This window comes from Eublepharis macularius, chromosome 5 (assembly GCF_028583425.1).
Source record: "Eublepharis macularius isolate TG4126 chromosome 5, MPM_Emac_v1.0, whole genome shotgun sequence".
Lineage (NCBI taxonomy): Eukaryota > Metazoa > Chordata > Lepidosauria > Squamata > Eublepharidae > Eublepharis > Eublepharis macularius.
The window spans coordinates 54,637,485-54,658,904 of record NC_072794.1 but is presented as its reverse complement, the minus strand read 5'-3'; the positions used below and the strand labels follow the sequence as shown (position 1 = coordinate 54,658,904).

General features: G+C 44.3%; 1 protein-coding gene across 6 annotated transcripts in view; it reads right to left on the bottom strand.

Annotated features, from left to right (window-relative positions):
• Positions 1–21,420, bottom strand: part of EVI5 (ecotropic viral integration site 5) — a 136,377-nt gene that overhangs the window by 43,208 nt on the left and 71,749 nt on the right. For all 6 annotated transcript variants that reach the window (XM_054979445.1, XM_054979440.1, XM_054979442.1 and 3 more), the window contains 3 exons: positions 14,719–14,853; positions 11,885–12,025; positions 4,331–4,489 (listed from right to left, as the gene is read on the bottom strand). In XM_054979445.1, coding sequence (XP_054835420.1) covers positions 4,331–4,489; positions 11,885–12,025; positions 14,719–14,853 — 435 coding nt within the window. The remainder of the gene's footprint in view (positions 1–4,330; positions 4,490–11,884; positions 12,026–14,718; positions 14,854–21,420) is intronic.

Below are 21,420 nucleotides of genomic sequence, written 5' to 3'. Positions count from 1 at the left end.
GTCTTCTCCTTGAAGCGGCTAAGAGAGAACTGAGGGAAGGGGCTGCTTCTCTCTCAGAGCACATGACTGTCTCGGCAGGAAAGTGGTGCCTATGTGCTCAGAGAGAAGCGACCTCTAATGGGGCTTTAAAGAAGCGAAGGAAGCTCTGCTGAATGGGTGGCCTGCACATGCGCAGTCCCAATGTAGGTCTACACAGAAGAATGAAAGTGAACACTTGCCTTTTCCTTCAAGCCTACCATATTCTGTTATAGTAGTGGCTTTCAAGACTAGAGAATCTACCTATGAGAAGAGCTGCCACACTGAAGTCTGCCCTCTTATCTAGTTCAGAGATAACTTAAGGTAAATAGGTACTTGGTTTCAGCTAAGCTGTACAATCTTGTCCTTTATGAATATCACCCTAATACAGGGACAAAACGAGCGCTAGGAGGCAGCTGCCAGTAGTAGCCACAGGCACAGATAGGATTGGCAGGAATTCACATAGCCGCTGGGGTGTGTGTTGAGGAGGGGGGAGAATCTGCCATCTCACTTCCCTAGAAGATCATACACCTCTGTATTACATAGGCAGAGATAATGCTTGTCTCTTATTTTCTCTTTATATAACAGCTAATTATTTCAAAATGGCTACCAGCAGCCCTGAAATTTTTTTACTAAAAGAAGTTTCTCACAGGATTATAGCTGAGTATCATGCACAAATACAGCACATTAATGGGGTTTTTAATTATGCATATTATTCAGAGGTTTTCTGCAGACTGGTTACTCACACTCCTTTTCTTAACATCTAGAATATCCTAGTGTGAGCAATAGTAATATACCTACATTGATAGAATGAACGTCACTGCTTGCAAGCTGTATTGGTCAAGGTTTGATCAGAGTAATATATTGTGGGAAGACTTTGAATGTAGACAGAAGTTACTTTTAATTATATCAGTTTTTCCTCACTCTAAAGGCGATAAAATGAATCACTAAAAGAAAAGTTAGGTCCACCTAGAACAGCGTGTGTTTTAGATGTATATGAGATTTTTTAATATGTATACACATGTATACATACATTCAAAGCAAGCTATGTGTACTTAACACTCTGCATCCACATCTGTATATCTTTGCTTGACATAAATTGCCTGTGATCAGATAGAACAAGTGCACCTCCTGCTGGCTGAAGGGATTACACTGTACACATAAAGCACATTAAAACGGATTAACTGATGTTTTTATTAACAGAATGAATGTAGTGGTAATATATACTCTCTCTGGATCTATATTCAGTTTCATATTAAACAAAATACACTACTAGGACTTCACAAATAGCCTCCACAAACTATTAAAAATACTAGATACAGAGTGATCAACCTATTTAGGTTGATAAAACCTTTTATAATAAGAGACATTACATTTTCAAGAGCTGGTAATACTTAAACATCAGAAAAACAGAAGCTATATTAGAAAGTATGCTTTTATAATACAACAGATGATCTAATACCACTGGAGATTGCCAATGGTGAATTCTATAATATCCTTAATATAAACCTTCATCCATGAAATTCCACAAAACTGTAAATGCAACCTTGAATTCTGCTGAAGCAATTTGGGGGAATAGATAGCCAGTATGTTCTGCTAAAAGTATAAGAGTATGTTCTGGCAACAGTACAGATACTTTAAATGTAATCACTTGTATAAGTAAGAAGTATGGTAAAACTAATAATTTGTATAAAAATTTAAGACAGTAATCTCCAATTTAGGTGACACATTTCTAGAGTCTTCTGCTCTGAACGCATGCGTCCACCTCTCATAGTAGACAGAAAGTCAGCCATGAGGAAGGCTTGTCATATTTATTTGAACACAGTGGATTGTATCCTGTTATTTACTTATTTTGAATATTTCTATGCTGCCTTTTCAGAGGCCTGCTTAAGGCAGCTTACAAATAAAACCCCCCAATATTAAAACACAAGGCATTGGAAATAAGCAACAGGGAAACTATTTATCTGTAAAACAGAAGCAGATCATTAAAAGGTGGATAAGACTTTGTTTTAGCCTAGGGCCTAAAAGAAAGTAAAGTAGGCACCAGGTGGGTCTCAAGCAGGAGGGCATCCAAAGATGAGGCGGCGCCACTACAGAAAATGCCCTGTCTCTAATTGCCACCTGCCTCACCTCTGAAGGCTGAGGCACAGACAGTAGAGCTTGAGAGGCAGCTCTTTACTGGTGGGCTGGATATTATGGAAGGAGATAGTCCTTCAGGTACCCTCGCCCAAAGGTGTTTAAGGCCTTATGGGCAAGGACCAGAACTTTGAATTGAGCTCAGAACAGATGGGTAACCAGTGAAGATCTTTCAGTACAGGGGTGATATAATCCCTTTAACCAACCTCTTATAGCTGCCTGTGAATTTTGGACTGAAGTTTCCAAACTGTTTTTAAAGGCAGTCCCACGAAGAGTGCATTACAGTAATCTAACTTGGATGTGATCACAACATTGATTACTGGACAGATCACATTTTTTATTTTATTCGTTCTTTTATAGTCAGCCTTTCTCACTGAGTTCCAAGGCGGATTACACAGTGCAAGTGAGTTACAATATAATCAATGGCAAGGACATTCACTGAGCAAGTACCATAATGAAACAACAGTTAGGGTAGTCAGTGAACAGATATTATATGGAAATTTGAAAAGAAGCATAAAGTTGAGCATAAAGATGAAATCTTCTGAAACAATGCATAATTAATTTACATGCATGTTAAGCAGTATGTAAACCACCTAGTGGAGCTTAGCTGCATCAGCAGACAGTACCTAAATAGAACAGTATATAGTCCCTGTCTCTACCAAAGCATGTTTCTGAGCTAACCAGCTGGAGCTAGTAAAAGGTACTACATGCCATGGAGGAGGCCTGAGCCCCCAACCACAGGCCACGATCTAGTAGCATCATGAAGCTACAAACCTGCATGTTCAGGAAGAGTGAAAACCTCTCCTGGACAAGTTGACTCCATGATCCCTGAGCAGCATCTCCATTGACCACTACCTCAATCTTGTCTAGATTGAGCTTCAGTTTATTTGCCCTCATCCATCGCATTACCTTCTCCAGGCACCTATTCAGGACTTCCACAGACCCACCTAGCTTAGCTGGGTGTAATCTGCATATTGGTGCCATCTCACTCCAAATTCCCAAAATAACCTCTCCCAGTGTTTTTATGTAGGTGTTAAATAGCATAAGGAATAAGATGTAACCCTCTAGGACCCCTATAGCATAAATGCTAAGAGGTTGAGCAGCAGTCCCCTAGCACCACCTTCAGAAATTGGTTGATCAAATAAGAGCGGAACCACTGAAGAATGGTGCCCCCTACTCCCAGCCCACTCAGCCTTTCCAGAAGGATACCATGGTCGATGGTATCAAAAGCAACTGAAAATTCCAAGAGAATCAAGAAGTAAGCTCTCCTCCAGTCATTCTCCCAGCAAAGGTCATCAGACAGAGCAAGCAAGGCTGTTTCGATCCCAAAGCCAAGCCTGAACACAGACTGAAATGGGTCTGGTGATCTATCTCCTCCAGGACTGCATGAAGGGATGCCTTCTTCAACTACACCTTCCTGCAGAAAGGTCGTCAAGACCCTCTGGACCCTGTCAACCAACCCAGCCCAGCATACTATTAGCTATGAGGGGCAAGAGGCAACATTGGACATGGCGGGCCGCACAGTATAAAGTACCTTGTCTGCTGCATCACATCTCACCAACTGGAAGTCCTCCATACTACTCTACTCAGCTAACCGCAGAGGGTTTTTTTGGTCTCACGGCACTTTCCTCCAGCGGAAGAGTCTCTTCTGCTGGAGGACGGTCATTCTAACAGCTGAATGGGCTGGTAGAATACAATACCATTACCTTCCTAACCACTCAGCCTTCCTTTGTATAATCAAAGAGTAAATAATAGACACAATTTGTGGCAGGGCAGCTGCCTGCTTGCCAGACACTCTCCCTAGAATATTATCCAAATAGTGTCAGACCTTTTTGTTCCACATCAATATAAATAACTAAAATCTAAAAGCCTCAAAAGTGCAGCTCTGCTCTTATCTCTTATAAACTATACAGATATAGGCTGAAAGTGTACAAGACAGTACCTCCAGGCTGCATGCTGACATTCATCATGGAAATCTAATAGCCTATTAGCATACAATTTTAAGGGGATAACTCAGAGAACAGTTACTGAAAATAAATGGAGTCACACTGAAAATGGAATTCAATGAGAGAAATCAAGAACACAGGAAAAACAGTTTTCAAAGTTAGTACCACAGCACAGTTGCTAACTAGTGCTATTTTCAATTATGCAACATTCTTCACGTCATCCATGATCTTACCTGTGTTTCTGTTTCCATCACTCTTTGCTTTACCTCTTTCAGCTCCGCTTGTGTTTCTGCTTCTCTAAGTCTGACTGTCATGAGTTCATCTTGCAATTCATTTATAGTGTTCTTTCTAGGAGGATCTTTCCATCTTCCACTGGTGCGAACAAGATGGCGCTAAAAACATTGCTATATTTTAATAAAAGAACCCATCTTGAAAATCAAACAGATAGTGTAGCTACACTTCTGAGACAGATGCATGCAAGCTGTTCCCAAGCTGCTTTTTCATGAAGATTCGCTTGAGATTAAGTTCCACTTTACTACTTAGTGTGAGACATTCTCAGTAGAAATACTGGGAACTAGGCTGCAAATTTTTCTGTTAACTTAGAAATCAACATGTCCCTAGAAAGTTTTGAGCCATCAAAGCTGCAGAACAAAGCATGAAGACTACTATTGCAATCCTAAGTAGAGTTAGAATTGAGTCCATTCATGTCAATGGACTTAAAGGATGTAACTACTTGCATTGAACTGCGTATCTGTTTTTTGGGTGTGTGGGGGGGAATGATTTCTCACATCAAGGAGATACATATTCCTTATTCATATTCACTTGCTGTCCTTCCTTAAAGACCTTTTCCCCATTGTCAAGACCCCGAGATCCTTGCTCCTGTTCGTGAATGCTGAATTACAGTTGCTTCATGACCCCTAGGAGTACCTGGAAGGCTCTGGTCTGTGTTTTGTGAGGCTTTAGCCTCAGGTCCTCTCTGTGTGCATGTATACCTTTGGCAAGTAACCCTGGAGACAGGCAGGTAAAACATACTACTGTAGTTTATTCAAGAAAAGACATAGGAGTGTATGCAAAGCAGGAATCACTCTTTAAAGACATTCAGGCAAGGCACTAAACAAATAAGGCTTTTCTATTCTAAATACAATCTAAAAGTACTGCAAGCTAGCTATCTAACAATTCTCTGACTTGATTCCAAGGCTGGTTGTTCTTACCAAGGTGCTAGTAAAGAGTCCATTCAAACCAGCCAACTCTAGGCATTCTGATAGAGTGGCATGGAGCTGAGAAGCGCTCTCTCACATAATGGTAGACAATAATGGCTGAAAAAGTAAAGGTTGAGTGTTTGCCTAGAGACAGTGAGACTTCTTGAGGTCTGAGGCGGTCAGTCCACTGAACCAAGAAACCAATCAGGGCTGAGCAACTTAATTGGCAATACAGCATGAGAAACTATGGGGAGTACAGATTGCAGATGGCTTCAGGTACCAGGCTCCAACCTTCCCAAGGGCATTTCTCAAGGGAACAGAACAACCCACAGGTATATCCAATTAGCAGGTCAGGAGACTTTTTCTCAAACCAGGCCTAGCACAGACAAGAGCCTGAACCAAAGTATAACAGGGTTAACATACCTGTAACTTATGTTCATCGAGTTCTTCTGTGCTGACATACATGGGACTGCGCAGGCGCAGGCCAGCCGCCGGAGAATTTTCTATAGCTTCTATAGCTCCGAAGGGGCCGTTTGTCGCGTGCCTCAGCGACCGTTTTCCCGCCCAAACGGTCACATGCTCCTCCAGCGACCAACGGCCCCTTCCCTCAGTTCTCCTTTGCCGCCGCTTGACCAATACACTTAGCCATAACAGCTTAAAAACACCAACTCTCGTTACAGCCATCACATTGTCGTGCATTGGAATTCACAGCGGGGTAGGAGGGAGGGTTGTGTGTCAGCACAGAAGAACTCGATGAACATAAGTTACAGGTATGTTAACCCTGTTTTCATCTTCGTTCTTCTGTGCCTCCACACATGGGAGTGTACCAAGCTTCACACAATAAGGAAGGTGGGGTGAAATCCAACACAATTTTATTAAAGAACAAGAACAAGAACACTATACATATACATAGATACATCTATACAAGATGCATAGTGATATATAAGTACCCAATATTTACATATATATACACGTAAATATACATATATACACCCTTTCACTCAAGGGTACCTAGCAGGTACGCAAAGAAACCTTTCCCAAGACTCCCTTAGGAAAAAAGAGAGTGTAGGACAGCCTTGGCCACAGATACATCCTGCTCCGCATTGACATCTATGGCATAATGCCTTACAAAGGTGTCTGCAGAGGACCATGTGGCCGCTTTGCAAATGTTAGCCAGGGGCACACCCCTGAGGAGTGCCGAGGAGGATGCTTAGGATCGCGTGGAGTGGGCCCTGACATGAAGCGGGCAAGCTACCCCCGCTAGGGAATAGGCCTTGCTAATGGCCGTTACAATCCACCTAGACAGGGTCTGTGAAGAAGCCCTGTTACCCTTGTCCTTGGCCCCAAAGCACACAAACAGGTGAGGACTCGACCGGAAGCCTTTCGTCCTATCCAGATAATAGGCTATGGCCCTCTTTAAGTCTAGAGAATGGAGGGCCTTCTCCCCTTTCGAGGAAGGGCAAGGAAAAAATGCAGGCAAAGCAATATCCTGCGAGAGGTGGAAAGCGGACACCACCTTAGGCAGGAAACCTAGGCAGGGACGCAGGACCACCTTGTTTGGATGAAATACCAGGAAGGGAGGGTCAGATCGCAACGCAGACAGCTCACTGACCCTCCTAGCAGAAGTCACGGCCACCAAGAATGCCACCTTGTACGATAACACGTCCAAGAGGCAGGTTGCCAGCGGTTCGAATGGAGGCAACATAAGACGTGAAAGCACCAGGGACAGCGACCATTGAGGCACCGGTGCAGACACAGGTGGGTAAAGGTTGAACATGCCCTTAAGAAATTGACGGGATTTTGGGTGAGAAAAAACTGTACCACCATCAACTCGGGTGTGAGCTGCAGAGATAGCTGCAAGGTGGACCTTGAGAGAGGAAACCTTCAAGCCCAGGTCCCGCAGGTGGCACAAGTAATCGAATATAACCCCTAGGGGGCTGCTGGCAGGCACCATCCCTTTGGCAAGTGCCCATATTTCGAACCTGCGCCACTTGGCCGCATAAGAGCGCCTAGTGGATGGTCTGCGAGCATTCAGGAGGACCCTCTGTACCTCATCCGAAAAACCTATAGGGGAGGAACGATCAGCCAAGCCGTCAGGTGCAGCTTCCTGGGGTCGTGATGGACTAAGCTCCCGTTCAGGAGAAGGTCTTGCCGAGGGGGCAGACTCACATATGTCCGTTGGGACATCCGCAGGAGCTTTGGAAACCAAACCTGCCGTGGCCAAAAGGGGGCCACCAGGATGCAGTCCATCCCGTCCTCCTCTATCTTGCACAGTACCCTGGGAATCAAAGGGAACGGAGGAAACATATAATGCAAGCCCTGAGTCCACGTACACTGGAAGGCATCCCCAATAGAGAGGGGGTCGCTCCCTGCCCTGGAACAGAACATTTGGGCCTTGGTATTCCCCGCTGTTGCGAATACATCTATATCTGGATGACCCCACATCCAAAAGATCGGCCCAATGCACTCTACGTTCAGTTCCCACTCGTGGTCCAGCAGAAAGACCCTGCTCAGGGCATCCGCTCGGGCATTGTCCGACCCTGCCACGTGTAATGCACGAATTGTCACGCCATTCCTGATTGCCCATTGCCAAGTGAGCGTGGCTTCCCTGCAGAGCGCCATGGACACTGTGCCCCCTTGTTGATTTATGTAGTACATGGCCGTCGTGTTGTCCGTCTGTACCAACACCTGGCGATTTCTCAACAGTGCTGTAAGGGACACAAGTGCGAAACGTATGGCTCTTAGTTCAAGCACATTGATATGGAGGGTCCGTTCCCTCTCAGACCAGACACCTTGCACACATACATCACCACAATAAGCCCCCCAGCCCAGCAGAGAGGCGTCAGTGGTAACAGTGACGTCAGGGTGCTGATAGCCAAAAGGCGCCCCTTTAAATAAATTTTCATCAGACAACCACCAGTCCAGAGAGGACAGGATGACCCTTGGGATGGAGAGCTTGAGGGACGGAGGGTGCTGCATAGCATCGTACCTCCGCACGAACCAGTTTTGGAGAGGGCGCATATGCAGCCTAGCGAAGGGGACCACCGAGGTAGCCGCTGCCATATGACCTAATAAGCACTGGATAGTGCGCACAGATTGGAAACGGTTCCTCTTAAACATGGACACAAGACCCCTTAGGGATCTAGCTCTCTCCAAGGAGAGCAAAGCCTTACCCTCCACGGAGTCCAACAGTGCACCAAGGTAGGAAACCTTGCAGGTGGGCACCAGCTTGGATTTTTCAGAGTTTACCAAGAGCCCCAGGCGTTGACAAGTGCCAAGCACCAAGTCAATGCCCCGCACCAGCCGAGCCTGCGACTCAGCCACGATGAGCCAGTCATCGAGGTACGGGAAGATGGCACAGCCCTCCTCACGGAGGAATGAGACCACAGGGGCCACACATTTCGTGAACAATCGTGGGGCAGTGGATAGACCAAAGGGAAGCACCCTATACCGGAAAACTCTATGCTGATAAACAAAGCTCAGGTATTTTCTGTGCTCTTCCCATATCCCCACGTGAAAATATGCGTCCTTCAAATCAAGGACTGCAAACCAATCACCCTGTTTCAGTAAGGTGAGCACCATTGTCAATGTAACCATCTTGAATTTAGTGACCTTGAGGAAGGCATTAAGACCCCTCAGATCCAAAATGGGGCGTAAGCCCCCGTCCTTCTTGGGTACCAGGAAGAACCTAGAGAAGAACCCTGTCACGGATTCCCCATAGGGCAACTCCTCCACAGCACCCTTGGCCATGAGCGACACGATTTCCGCATCCAGCTCGGCCATAGTGTTATTTACAGCTGTCAGGGGTGAACTGCACCTAGGCAGCTCAATGAATTCCAGCCCGTATCCCTTATCAACAATCGTTAAGACCCATGAGTCAGATGTTATTGACTCCCACTCGGAAAGGAGTGGACGCAGTCTGTCCGAAAAATTTGGGGATACGGCTGGCGTGCCCCGTCAAGTACTGCCTCCCAAGACCCTGCTGATCCTTCTGCTGGGCCGGAGGCTGCGACGGGCGAGGCTTGAAGGGTCTACGCCTTCTGGGTTGTTGTGAGGGGGTGTAGTGCCGTTGTGGGTAGGCAGGATACTGTTGGTAGCCCGGTCGCTGCTGCTGGAACCTGCCCTGGTAATGGTACGGAGCGTACCGTGGAGCGTACCGTGGCCTGGAGGTGGGCTTGTCCGTTGGAGCTAGACCCAAGGATCGCGCCGTCTGCCTGTCCTCTTTTTTCTTCTTGAGGGCCTCATCAGTTGAGGTAGAGAACAGGGAGTCCCCCTCAAAAGGCAGACTCTCTACCCGAGACCTCACCTCCTGTGACAGGGCCGTAGACCGTAGCCAGGAATGACGCCTGAGGACGATGGCCGAAGCCATCCCACGCGCAGCAGTGTCGGCAGCATGGCTCCCTGCGTTCATCTGCTGCTTGGACAGTCGCACAGCCTCGGTCTGAAGCAGGGAGACCACAGCCTTCTTTTCAGGAGGCAAATCTCCCACGTAGGACGCCAGCTTCTCCCACAAATACAGTTGGTACCCTGCCATGATCGTCTGATAATTGGCGATCCTGAGGCCCAGGGAGGAGATGGAGTACTGACGCCTACCCATCGCGTCTATCTTCCTGCCCTCCTTGTCAGGTGGCGCTGAAGGTGGGCCCGACCGACGAGGCTGGAATTCCTCCGTCACCAAGGAGGAGGGTGGAGGGTGTTTCGCCAGAGACTGCCAGGTGCCCTGCTTCACCTTGTACATTTGTTCTATCCTCTTGGACGTAGCAGGCTGATCACAGGGCACCTTCCACACCCTTTCCACGATCTCCTCAATCCCCTCTAACATGGGGAAGCCAATGGTAGCCGGGTTGTCTCCATAGATTCTCTTCAGGAGCTTGTCTTTGGTTTGGGGGGTCGCCGAAGAGATATCCATCTCAAGCACCTGTGCCATACGGGCCATCTGATCGGAGTAAATCTTCAGGTCCTCGTACGGGGAGCTGGTGCTCGGCGCCACATTGTCATCCGGGGACGGTTCCGACCAGGTCTCGGATTGGTAATCCCCGACGCTCTCAGCCTTTCCTTCCTCGGAACCCTGCAGCGACTCCTCTCCCCGGAACGGCGGAAGGAACCAACCTTGCGCCGACGTCGATGGCTTCGGATCCGAGTACCCGAAGCCGACAGGTGCCCCTTCCCACTGACAGTGGTAGGCTGGAGGGATGTAGGAGGAGGCCTGACGATGGCGGGATCCCACCGAGTGTCCAGAACCGACGCTCCCAGTCTCGGAACGGCGCCTCTCACGGCTGGAAGCTGTTGGGGGTCGATGATCTGGCGACGGTCGGATACGACGACTGGTCGATGGACTCGGATCCGCGACCACCGGGGGCCCAAGTGGTACCTCCTCGAAGGCCATCGGATCTGGTACCTCTTCAGGAACCAGCGAATCCAGGTGGGGAGAAGGCGTGCGGGGGATCTCAATCACCTCTTCCGTCGGAACCGAGCGCGGCAAACGATGGCGGTGCGCCTTCTTAGGCTTCTTGACCGGCGGTTCTGACGAGACCCTCGGAACCGACGTTCCTCCGGAAGATGGGCTCGTTGTGGAACTCCACCACTTAGACACCTTGCCTGACGCCGACTTCCTCGGAACCGATGTGGCCCTCTTCGGATCCGACAGTGGAGTCGGCACCACCAGTCTCGTCTCCGAGTCGGACGCCCTCGGATCCGATCGAGACTCGAAGGCGCTTCGGGGCGGTCTCACTGAACCCTGCGCCGGAGAGGCGGCTCTTGACGCCGCAGCGCTCGTCGGCCCGGATCTGACTGCCGACTTCGCAGAAGCCACTGAGCCCGCTCGTGAACGCTTTCCAGCAGAGGGGCTAGGGCCGGCCTTGGGGGAAGGCAACGGAGTACCCTCGGACATGACCTTCTGCCACAGGAAGGAGTTCAACCGGGCCTTGCGCTCCTGCCGGGCCTTGTTGGTAAAGCCCTGGCATATCTTACAGGCCGGGACATTGTGGGTCTCCCCCAGACAAAACAGGCACAGTTCATGGCCATCGGTCTGGGCCATTTTAGTGTGGCACTGGAGGCAATGCTTGAAGAGCGCCTTTGAGGCCATCTTCAGGGGCACGCTAAAGAGGGGTCAAAACAGTCCGGGTCGTAATTACCGAGTCAAAGTCCAAATCAGCAAGCAGAAGAGTAGTCCGAAGTCAAAAGTCCGAAGTGAAAAGCCAAAAGATCAATCCAGAAGTCAAAAGCACACAAAAGCACAGAGCAACGAAGCTCACGTTCTCTCCAAGCGGCGGCAAGAAGAGAACTGAGGGAAGGGGCCGTTGGTCGCTGGAGGAGCATGTGACCGTTTGGGCGGGAAAACGGTCGCTGAGGCGCGCGACAAACGGCCCCTTCGGAGCTATAGAAGCTATAGAAAATTCTCCGGTGGCTGGCCTGCGCCTGCGCAGTCCCATGTGTGGAGGCACAGAAGAACGAAGATGAACAAACTTGTACCTTTAGGAGCCCGTTAAAAGCATTTTCTTTACACCCATGCACATCAATCCCCTCTAAGTTACATTTGTACAGTGTATCATTTTATTCTCCCATGATTACAAAACATTCTAGACTTACCTGCCAGTGTTCTTCCAAATCTTTAACTTGCTGTCTAAGTTCTTTGAGACCCATCAGAGCTTCTGCTTCTCTTAGTTTCACAGCAATCAATTCTTCTTGAAGTCTAGCAATATTATTCTCATCAGGCAAAGAACTATTCCTCTGAAACAAGATAACCTTTTAAGACACTGACTGCACAGATATGTTACTGGCATTGTAAGATTCATAAGCAGAACTAAAAGAGGCTCAAGGCTCATCTTGCCCAAATACTAAACTTGGTACTAAAGTTACTAAACATGGGCTGGATAGGGCTGCAAAAACCCAAAGATGAGAAAGCAAAAATCACATCCCCCAAACAGAAAAACATCTGTTCTGGACAGCAAATTTAAGTGTTCACAGTGGAACAATGAAAACATGGGAGGGTTAACTATGTAACAACAATAAAACCCTTTCCGTTTTATAACATGTCACTATTAAGCTTGGGTAAAAGCAGCAGCTGACCTGTCTCACCGGGACCACCACTGGCATTTCAACAGGTACAGTTTTTTAAGCTTCATTTTCATGGTAAGGATTGAAGTATCTGCTAGGTCTTTATATGCATCTCTTGGGATAGGATTATGAATACCAGTATTAGTTAAAATAGAATAACTATCAGTTCTCTTGCGAATATCTGTATATACTCAATACTTGATTCTAGAGACTCAAGTACATCCAGACTGAAGCTCCCTCTAATTCACTCCAGTTCAACGGGACATTGTGACAAGATACCTGCTTATAGGTACCAACACTGCTTGGAAGTCAGGTACTTGCCAGAATTCACCATTACATGTGTTATGTGAGAATTTACACACGCATGAATAAATTCCTGTAAGAAAAGGGAAAATTGACTAGTATCCCACTGAAGTCTCCATTATTTGGTTTCATCATACACACAGTATGAAGTTTATACATGACAAAGGAATGGTCTTGAATATAGATATATTTTTATTCCATACCATAATTTTTCTATGCATTTTTATCCTTTGATATTGCATTTGTGAACCAATACATTTTTAGTAAAATACGGTGTGTATGAAGGCTTTTAATGTTATTCTGTTTTTGGGCTATATTTTTATACTATGACAATACTAATTTTTTAAAGCTCCCCACAAGAAGATGCCTCAGTTTGCAGATGCTTTCTGTTTAGCATTACATGTCAACAAGAAGAGTGCTCATCAAAGAACTGTTAAGGGTTTTTTTTTTTAAACAATGTCCCACAAACCAAAGCATACAACTAGCCTTGATCTGTCTCTCCAACTTGCAAAATAGGAGAGTTCCAAAGGGGAAACATACCAGAGATTATTTTTGGATACGTAGCACTGTGTTATGATATCTAGTAATTGCAACTCATCCAAAGCAGTAACAACCCCCACCCCCAAACCAACAGGTCCACTGTTCATCTGCATGTTGCAGCGTGGACATTTCTTTACTTCTCTGGAAGCCTACATTGTCCTCACATACTGCTAGCTTTAAATGTAATTGCTGGCAGGTGTAAATGACTTGATACTTTTCCAAGAGCATTACAAGTTTAAATATTAGAACTGATTGATATTCCTCTAGTTAAGGATCACAAGCCACATCAAAAGAGCTTGCAAGGAAACAGAAGTTATGGTGGAGAGGGGAAAAGGCTAGAGAGAAAGGTAGAACAGGATATTTCTAAACTCAAGTGAGAGAGAACTGCACTATTTTCCAATTATAGTTTTTGCTCCCTAGAAATCATAAAAAGGAGTCAGAGAGCCAATTCTATGCGAAATGCTTTGTTCTGTGACTGCATAGACTGTATAAAACAGGTCATGAGACTGCACCATAATTTATAAATAATTCCATGGACACAACTGTCTAGAACATTATAGCAATGCAAAAAACCCCCCACCAAACAAAAAATTATATTCCTATATAGGGTATCTACATATGCCTCAAGACAATGCTGAAAGTAGAAAAAAAGAAGCAAGCTTTGTTTATCTGATGGCATTATCTAATGATACAGTAATGTTGCAATGATATGATGGATATGAAAAAAATGAGTTGAAATATGCACCTTCTCCATTCTATGCATCTGTACTTTTTGAAATTTAGTGCCAAGCTACAGCAAGGAAGACATTTGTAAAAGATAAAAAGTGACCCCAACCATTGATGAGTGTAAAAGGATGTCACAAATTACTTTGATACGTTATATTATTTTTAAAAGATATAGAAAGGAAAAACTTATAACTGACAATTTACTGGCAACTTATAACTACAGTTTACTTGCAATGTTTCAAGGGCTTCCAGAATTGCATTAAACCAAAGAAAATGTTAGATGATAACTGTTAGTGATGTTATGTTTTTGCCCAAGGTATTTCTAAGTTCCATGATTTTGCGAGGTAGGTGGGGGATGGTTAGAAAACATTGAGAAATTGATTAACTCTGCAGTATACAGACAGATGACAGAAGATAATGTAAAATGTATTTTATTATTTATCCTGTTATCAGTTATTATACTTTACATGCAATTTTATTTGTATGTTTAATGAAGATAAAAATTAAAATTATAAAATTTTTAAAAGACAAAAAATTGTCAAGAACTGAGTAGATCCATAGGATTCAAGGGAAACAATCCAGAGAATCTCATATGGCAAATTCTGGATACATCTATGGCAACTCCCAACACTTTAGTTTGGGCTACATGGCAAGCCACTTCTGAAAGTCAAAGAAATTTCTAGATCAGTTTGCAAAGCAAAATGTAGGACTAGAAGTTATGCCATGTCTCAAGGACTCATAAAACTGGCTATAGAAAAACTCTGGTTCATTCTACAAAGCGTCCTGGTTTGACCTGCCTTTTCCATCTCAAGAACCTTATCTTGCATTTCCTTCAAGGCACAGTGGGATTCTGCTTCACTCAGTCTTGCTTGCACCAACTCTTTTTCCAACTGCAGCACGAAGTCTTCACTATAGCGGGAACTGCATTTATGCTATAAAGTGAATAAATTCATTATTAGAAGAATTATGTAAGTAAACCCCAAATAGAAACACATATGTAGCATCCTACATGCATATAAAACAAAACAAAAAACAGACAGGACTTTTTAAAAAGAACAAAAAGATACACTAGGCATAACACTTGGAAAACATAAATTCACTTAGTAACCTTATTAACAAATCCCTTCTCAGACTTACAGCATCACTGCATGCAAAACAGGACTTTGGATCCCACTAAGAAGCATGCAGATACAATCCACCTGAATTGAACTGGAAGTATTCAGTCCTTTAATGATTTTCATAATACTCCATACCTGAAGTTTAATACATCCTAGTTTCTTTTGAAGGAAGTATTCTTCATTTAGCTAAATCTCATTTCAATCATTGTTAATTAGATTTTTTTAGCTCTTTGGGACACCACTGAAATACTTTCCTAGTTGACAATCTGTACCAACCCTTGATGATAGGACAGATATATTTTAAGACTTAGATATATTTACTTCTGCAGCTAGTTGTTACCAAGTTTAGATAACTTGAGTCAGCCAGTCTACTGTGGTGATTAATGAAAGGCCAGCCTTGTTCTCCCAGGCCATCTTTATTTGGCACCCAGAACCACCCTCTTGGCAAAGTCAACAGTGTAAAAGTACTCATAACAAGTAAGAGGTTTCTCTTCACAGTAACAGATAAGTGTTTCTCCTTTTATTTTTGTTACTCAGGTTACAGGGATTGACTGGCTAATCACCAACATAAGCCATTGAATTTTATGACATTTCCTCTCCTGTTACAAGTGACTATCAATGAACTGGAGTTGGGAAAACGCTGAACAGTATCTTAATGTCATACGTTTCTTTCACTAGACATTACTGGAGTGGTACATAGTGTGGCTTGGGGGAGCCACACTATGTACCACTATGTAATGTCTAGTTATGCTCACAATTATGCCTCCTTCCTAAATCTTTACTCGTGCACAATAAGGTAAGGTTGTAGAAACATTGGATAACTACAAGAGCTGACTGGCACCTAAAATACTACTCTAGCTCCTTTCATGCTATGCTTTGTTTTTCCTATATCTGCACAGTGAATACTCAAATGCTATTGTTTTCACAAACTTAGATAGCACTATTTTCTAGAGCAGAGCAGCCATATATCCAAACATAATACTCTGAAATTATGTGTCTCTGTAACAATTGGAGAGGACTTTAAAAATGCACCTATTCATACAAGATATGACTCTCTCCAATGACAAGCTTTATAAGAATTTTTCCCCTTTACAAAAGGTTGCTACAGGAGACCATTCCTATCATCCCTTGTGAAAGGCTGCCAGTGTGTTTCCAGGCAATCTTCAAATGCTGTTCTTACTTTTAGAGCTTTAAACTGTCTGGGAACAGGGTATTTGAACGAATGCCTGCACTCAGAATCAGACTTGTTTTATTATGCCTTAAATCATTTTTTATTATACTTTATTTTTATTCGGCAATTTTTCCTGCTATTTTTCTTTGCTGATGCCTAAAATGTAAACAGAGAATTAATGGTTTTATGCATTTCACCAGATTTAAGCAGTTATAAAGTCTGTGAGTGACCTTTGGCATTCATTAAAAAAGGAGAACAAAAGTTAACAAACATTTTTATTCATCTTTAAAGTCAATCATGGCAGCAAAAAAAATTGCTGTATATGAAGGCAGGTGTAATTTCTCAGCAGCCGAGCCTACGTGAGTTGCAGCCCTAAAGTCACCTACTTCCCCTGTACATTCAAATCCATCCAACTAAGCCAAGCCATTTTAGAAAAGGTTTAACAAGGCGTCTTAACACAGTGTAAAATAAAATAATGTTGAATAAAAAGTGACACAAGATTAGACTTCCTAAAAATATCAGTAAAAAAATCTTTGGTTACCAAAGCTCCAGAATCTAAGATAGCAGAATATGCGGTGAATATTCAGAATTCCAATAAACGAATAAAAACTCCAACTAAAACTAAAACGAAACCCAGAAATTTGGATTATAAACCAGTTTTTGCAGGTACATTACCTTCATCATTTCTAATCCTCTGCATACCTAGTAGTCTCCAGTACAGACACGTAATCCACATTATTCACATGTATTCACTTATTCCCCACCCCTATGCTCAATAAAGATCAGGTACATTTATTTACCAGCAATCTGTGGAAATCTCTCTCAGGGTTTTGATTCAGTGCTTTATACAATGCAAGCCAAATCACACTAATCTTTATATAGACATGAACTGCAAGTCCTGAATAGGTGCCTGGAGAAGGAAGTGGGATGTATGAGGGCCAATAAACTGTGAAGCTCAATTAGACAAGACTGAGATGCTGTAGGTCAGTGGAGAAGCTGGACTGTGGAGCCAGCCTGCCCTGGAGGGGGTTGCACTCCCCTTAAAGAAGTAGGTTCATAGCTTATGGGTGCTACTAGATTCTGGCCTATAGTTGGTGGCTCAGGTCTCCTCTGCAGAATACAGGGCCTTTATTAAGTTTGGCTAGTTCACCAGCTATGGCTGTTTCAGTTTATTATCTTTATATCCCACCATCCCTGCAAGCAGGCTTAGGGTGGTTCACAGCTGCAGTTAAATACAAAGTCAAAACATACAATTAAAACATATAAAATCAGACAGTAAGTAAGGCGTCCAAACTCAATAAAAAGGCTGAAATAGATGCAGATAGTGCAGGGGTGTGGCAATCACCCTCAGGGTGGTGTGGCAGGGCTTGAGCAGTCGGAGGGGGAAGAACAGATGCCAAGCCTCAGCCATAGGCCTGGTGGAACACCTCTGTTTTACAGGCTGTGCGGAACTGTAACAAATCTCACAAGGCCCGGATCTCCAGTGGGAGAGAGTTCAAGGCCGGTGCCATGGCCAAAAAAGCCAAGGCGCTGGTTGAGGCTAGATGGATGTCCCTCAAGCTAGGGACCACCAGCAACTGCTTATCAGCTGAGCACAAAACCTTCCAGGGGACATACTGGGAGAGATGGTCCCAAAGATACGCTGGTCGTAGTCTGTTAAGGGCTTTAATGTCAAAACCAGAACCTTGAACGAGATCAGGAATTCACCAGATGGATGGATGGTGTTCCCATGAGGACACGTGCTGCTGCATTATTTATTTCTTTATTCATTTACTTTAGATTTTTATTCTGCCCTCCCCGCAAAGCAGGCCCAGTTGCAGTTTCTGGGTCAGGCCTAAAGGCAGCCCTGCATACAGCACACTACAGTAGTCCAGCCTGGAGGGGACCGTTGCATGGATTCACTGTAGCTAGGTCATGGGAGGAGAGATAGAGGGCAAGCTTCCTGACTTGGCAAAGACAAAAAAAGGGCAGATTTGGCAACTGCTGAGATCTGGGCCTCCATGGAAAGCGCAGCATCCAAGGTCATGCCCAGACTCTTCACCGACGATGCAGGCATCAACTACTATCCACCAAAGGTTGGGAGCCTGATCCCCCTACCCATCGTCCTATGGCCCAGATACAGGACCTCCTTCTTTAGAGGATTCAGTTTTAAGCGACTCTGCTTCAACCACATCACCATGTCATTCAGACCCTTGGGCCAAGGCATCCAGCACAATGTCCATCCATCCATTAACAGATAGAGCTGGGTGTCATCAGCATGCTGATGGCAACCCAACCCACAGCTATGGACCACCTGGGCGAGGGGGTCGCCTATAGATGTTAAACAACATCAGGAAGAAGATGGACCCGAGGGAATGGTGTGATGATATCTTCTCCCCAAGTTCCACCTTCTGTCCCCAATTGTGGAAAAAGGAGACCAGCCACTGTAGGGCCATCCCCCCTACCCCTACGTTGATGTGGTGGGCCAGAAGATGATAATCGACCATGCTGAACACTGGCGTAAGGTTCAATAATATCAACAACACCAAACGTCCTTCCCAATCCATGTGCCGATGCAAATCATCTGTGAGGGCAATCAATGCTATCTCTGTCCTATGGCCAGGGCAAAGCTGGGACTGAAATGGATCCAGGACAGAGAAATCCTCCAAGAAGACCTGGAGCTGTTTAGCCATCACCCTCTCGATTACCTTGTCCAGATACGGAAGGTTCGAAACTGGGCAGTAATTGGCTGGAACTCAAAAAGCATGATCTGGCCACAGGGATTCATGCACTGATCGCATCCAAGTTAAATAACTACAAAACACCCTGTGCGGGTCTGCTTTTGAAAATGATTCAGAAACTTTAAGTGGTCTGAAATGTGACAGCATGATTACTATCAGGGACTGTCTGCATCACCCTGGTGCTGAAAGATCTGCACTGTGGCTACCATCAGTTTCTGGGCACAATTCAAAGTGCTGGCTCTTACTTTTAAGGCCGTACACAGCAGGAGACTAGGCTACCTGAAGGATCAGCTCTTCCCATACTATCCAGCCTACCAATAAAAATCTCCATCTCAAGTCCCTTTTGTGGTGGCACTTTGCCTTCAGAACATCCCCTTCTTTGAGGTTTGTCTGGCACCTGCTTTATTTTTAATTTACCCAGACTTTAATTAAAAGATTTTATCTTATCCACTTTTTAATGGTCTACTTCTGTTCGATAGATAATTTTTTATGCTGCTTATGTCCAGTGGCTTGTGTTTTAATAATATGCTTTTTGTTATATTGTAGTAATTCTAATTGTAAGCAGCCTCAAGCAGAACTCTGAAAAGGCAGCATAAAAATATTCAAAATAAAGAAACGAGTTAAGATTATGATTAAAATCAGAGCGAACAACTTTCTGTTTTTAGTAATATCATGTACCACAAATTATGCATAATTAAAAATATTAAGATCCTCTTTCACACAAAATTAAAGAGGTTACAATTTTGATAAAAGGGGATTTTACTAAGTCTGTATTCTTTTTGAACAGTGCTCACAGAAAATAGTAGAATTGTAGTCAATACTAAAACCAGAAAGAAATAATGAGGGTAAAATTACAGGTAATATACTAATAGGGACTAATACAGCACTTCCTGCATTCAAAAGTGCTTCCCTATGTCATCCTACGCTATCTTGAAGTCATTGCTAGATTCTTGGCTGTATAACACAACCCATAGCATTCTTAATTATATTTACTGAAAAGTCAGTTCAGGAGGGTTTACTCCTAGTATACTGAAGATTGCAGCCTCAGGTTTTTTTAGGATTACCGTTATTTCCACTAGGTGGTGCCACGCAATTCTGAAACAGTTCCATCCATTCCCTGAAAAAGAATCACAAACGCAGCATTGCAGTGCTGCATCTGTCACTCTTAATAAGCTCCAGCTTGAGCATCGCCATTAGAATCCCACAAGCAGAGGGGCCACAATAAATTTGAGGAAAGGGGATATCCCTCCCACCCCTGTAAGTCCCCACTTCTCCCTCCTATTCATTTTTGCCCCCTGCTGCTTCCCCCCATCCTCCTCCTCATTCCTTCCTGCAACCCTTTTCATAATTGCTGCCTCTCTTGCTGCTTGCTTGTTCACACCATCCTCTTTCTCAGTTGTTCACCCTCCCACTGCTTCTTCCAGGGCCTCCCTACTTGTTCACCTGCTGCCTGTTTCCCTCTTTCCCTCGCTAGCAGCCTTGATCTCCTGCCTACCCTGCTGCAGCCACTGCCACTTCTTCTTGCTGTTTTGATTATACCTACCACCCTCATCTTGTTCTGCTTCTTCTGGTGGTGGTGATGGTGGCCTACAACATTTGTGGAGATGCTAGACAACTTTCAAAATGACAGCTGAAATCTTGCAAGAAAGTGTAGATATCTTCCACCACAGATTATAGTTTTGGCTTTATTTTTTAAAAAATATTATCCTAATCAAGGTACAAAGGGGGAGCAAAACAGTATAAGACAGCGAGACCAAACTATTCAGTTGCAACAATACAGTAGCAATTAACATGTGGCAATCCAATGAAAACCATTCATTTGGCTCAATTCTCACATTGTATTACTTTAAGCTAGGTAAGTAAAGTTACTTTTAGTCCAAACTGCATTCTTCCACTTGGCTTGTCCAAAGCAAAACGAAGAAAAAAAGGCAAATGGTGCAAAAGGAAGAGTCTTTAATGTTTATATAACCCCCTACGCGTTTCGCAACAGCTTCATCAGGGGGATCTAAATGCCTTTTAGTATCATTCCCATGTACGCACTACAGCAAAGTCCAAATCAAACCAGATAGAAATGGAGAAGAGAAAAACTAAGGAGGAGAAGAACTAAGGAGAAAAACTAAGAAGGAAAACAAAGAGGCTGAATTCCAAGAAGGAAAGAAGAAGCAGGAAGAGGAAAATCATATTCCACCTATCTTAACAAGGAAGTTCCATTTCATGTTTATGGCACTGGAAGAAGGTTCGTGGACAGAACCGACAACAAAAATGAAGGGCTTACAATGACATTTTAATGCAACTGAGTTTACTTGACTGCCAGAGGAAATCTGCTATTTGACTAATAAGGTATAGAACTAGGATATGCAGTGGCATTGGACTAAGACTTTGAACCAAACTGCGCATTAGTGAACTTTTGGATTGTGTTCTGATTCATGCATCTTAGGATCTGAGACCCTGCTGGTTTAGTTCAGGATCTAGGTTGCAATAGGATGGAGC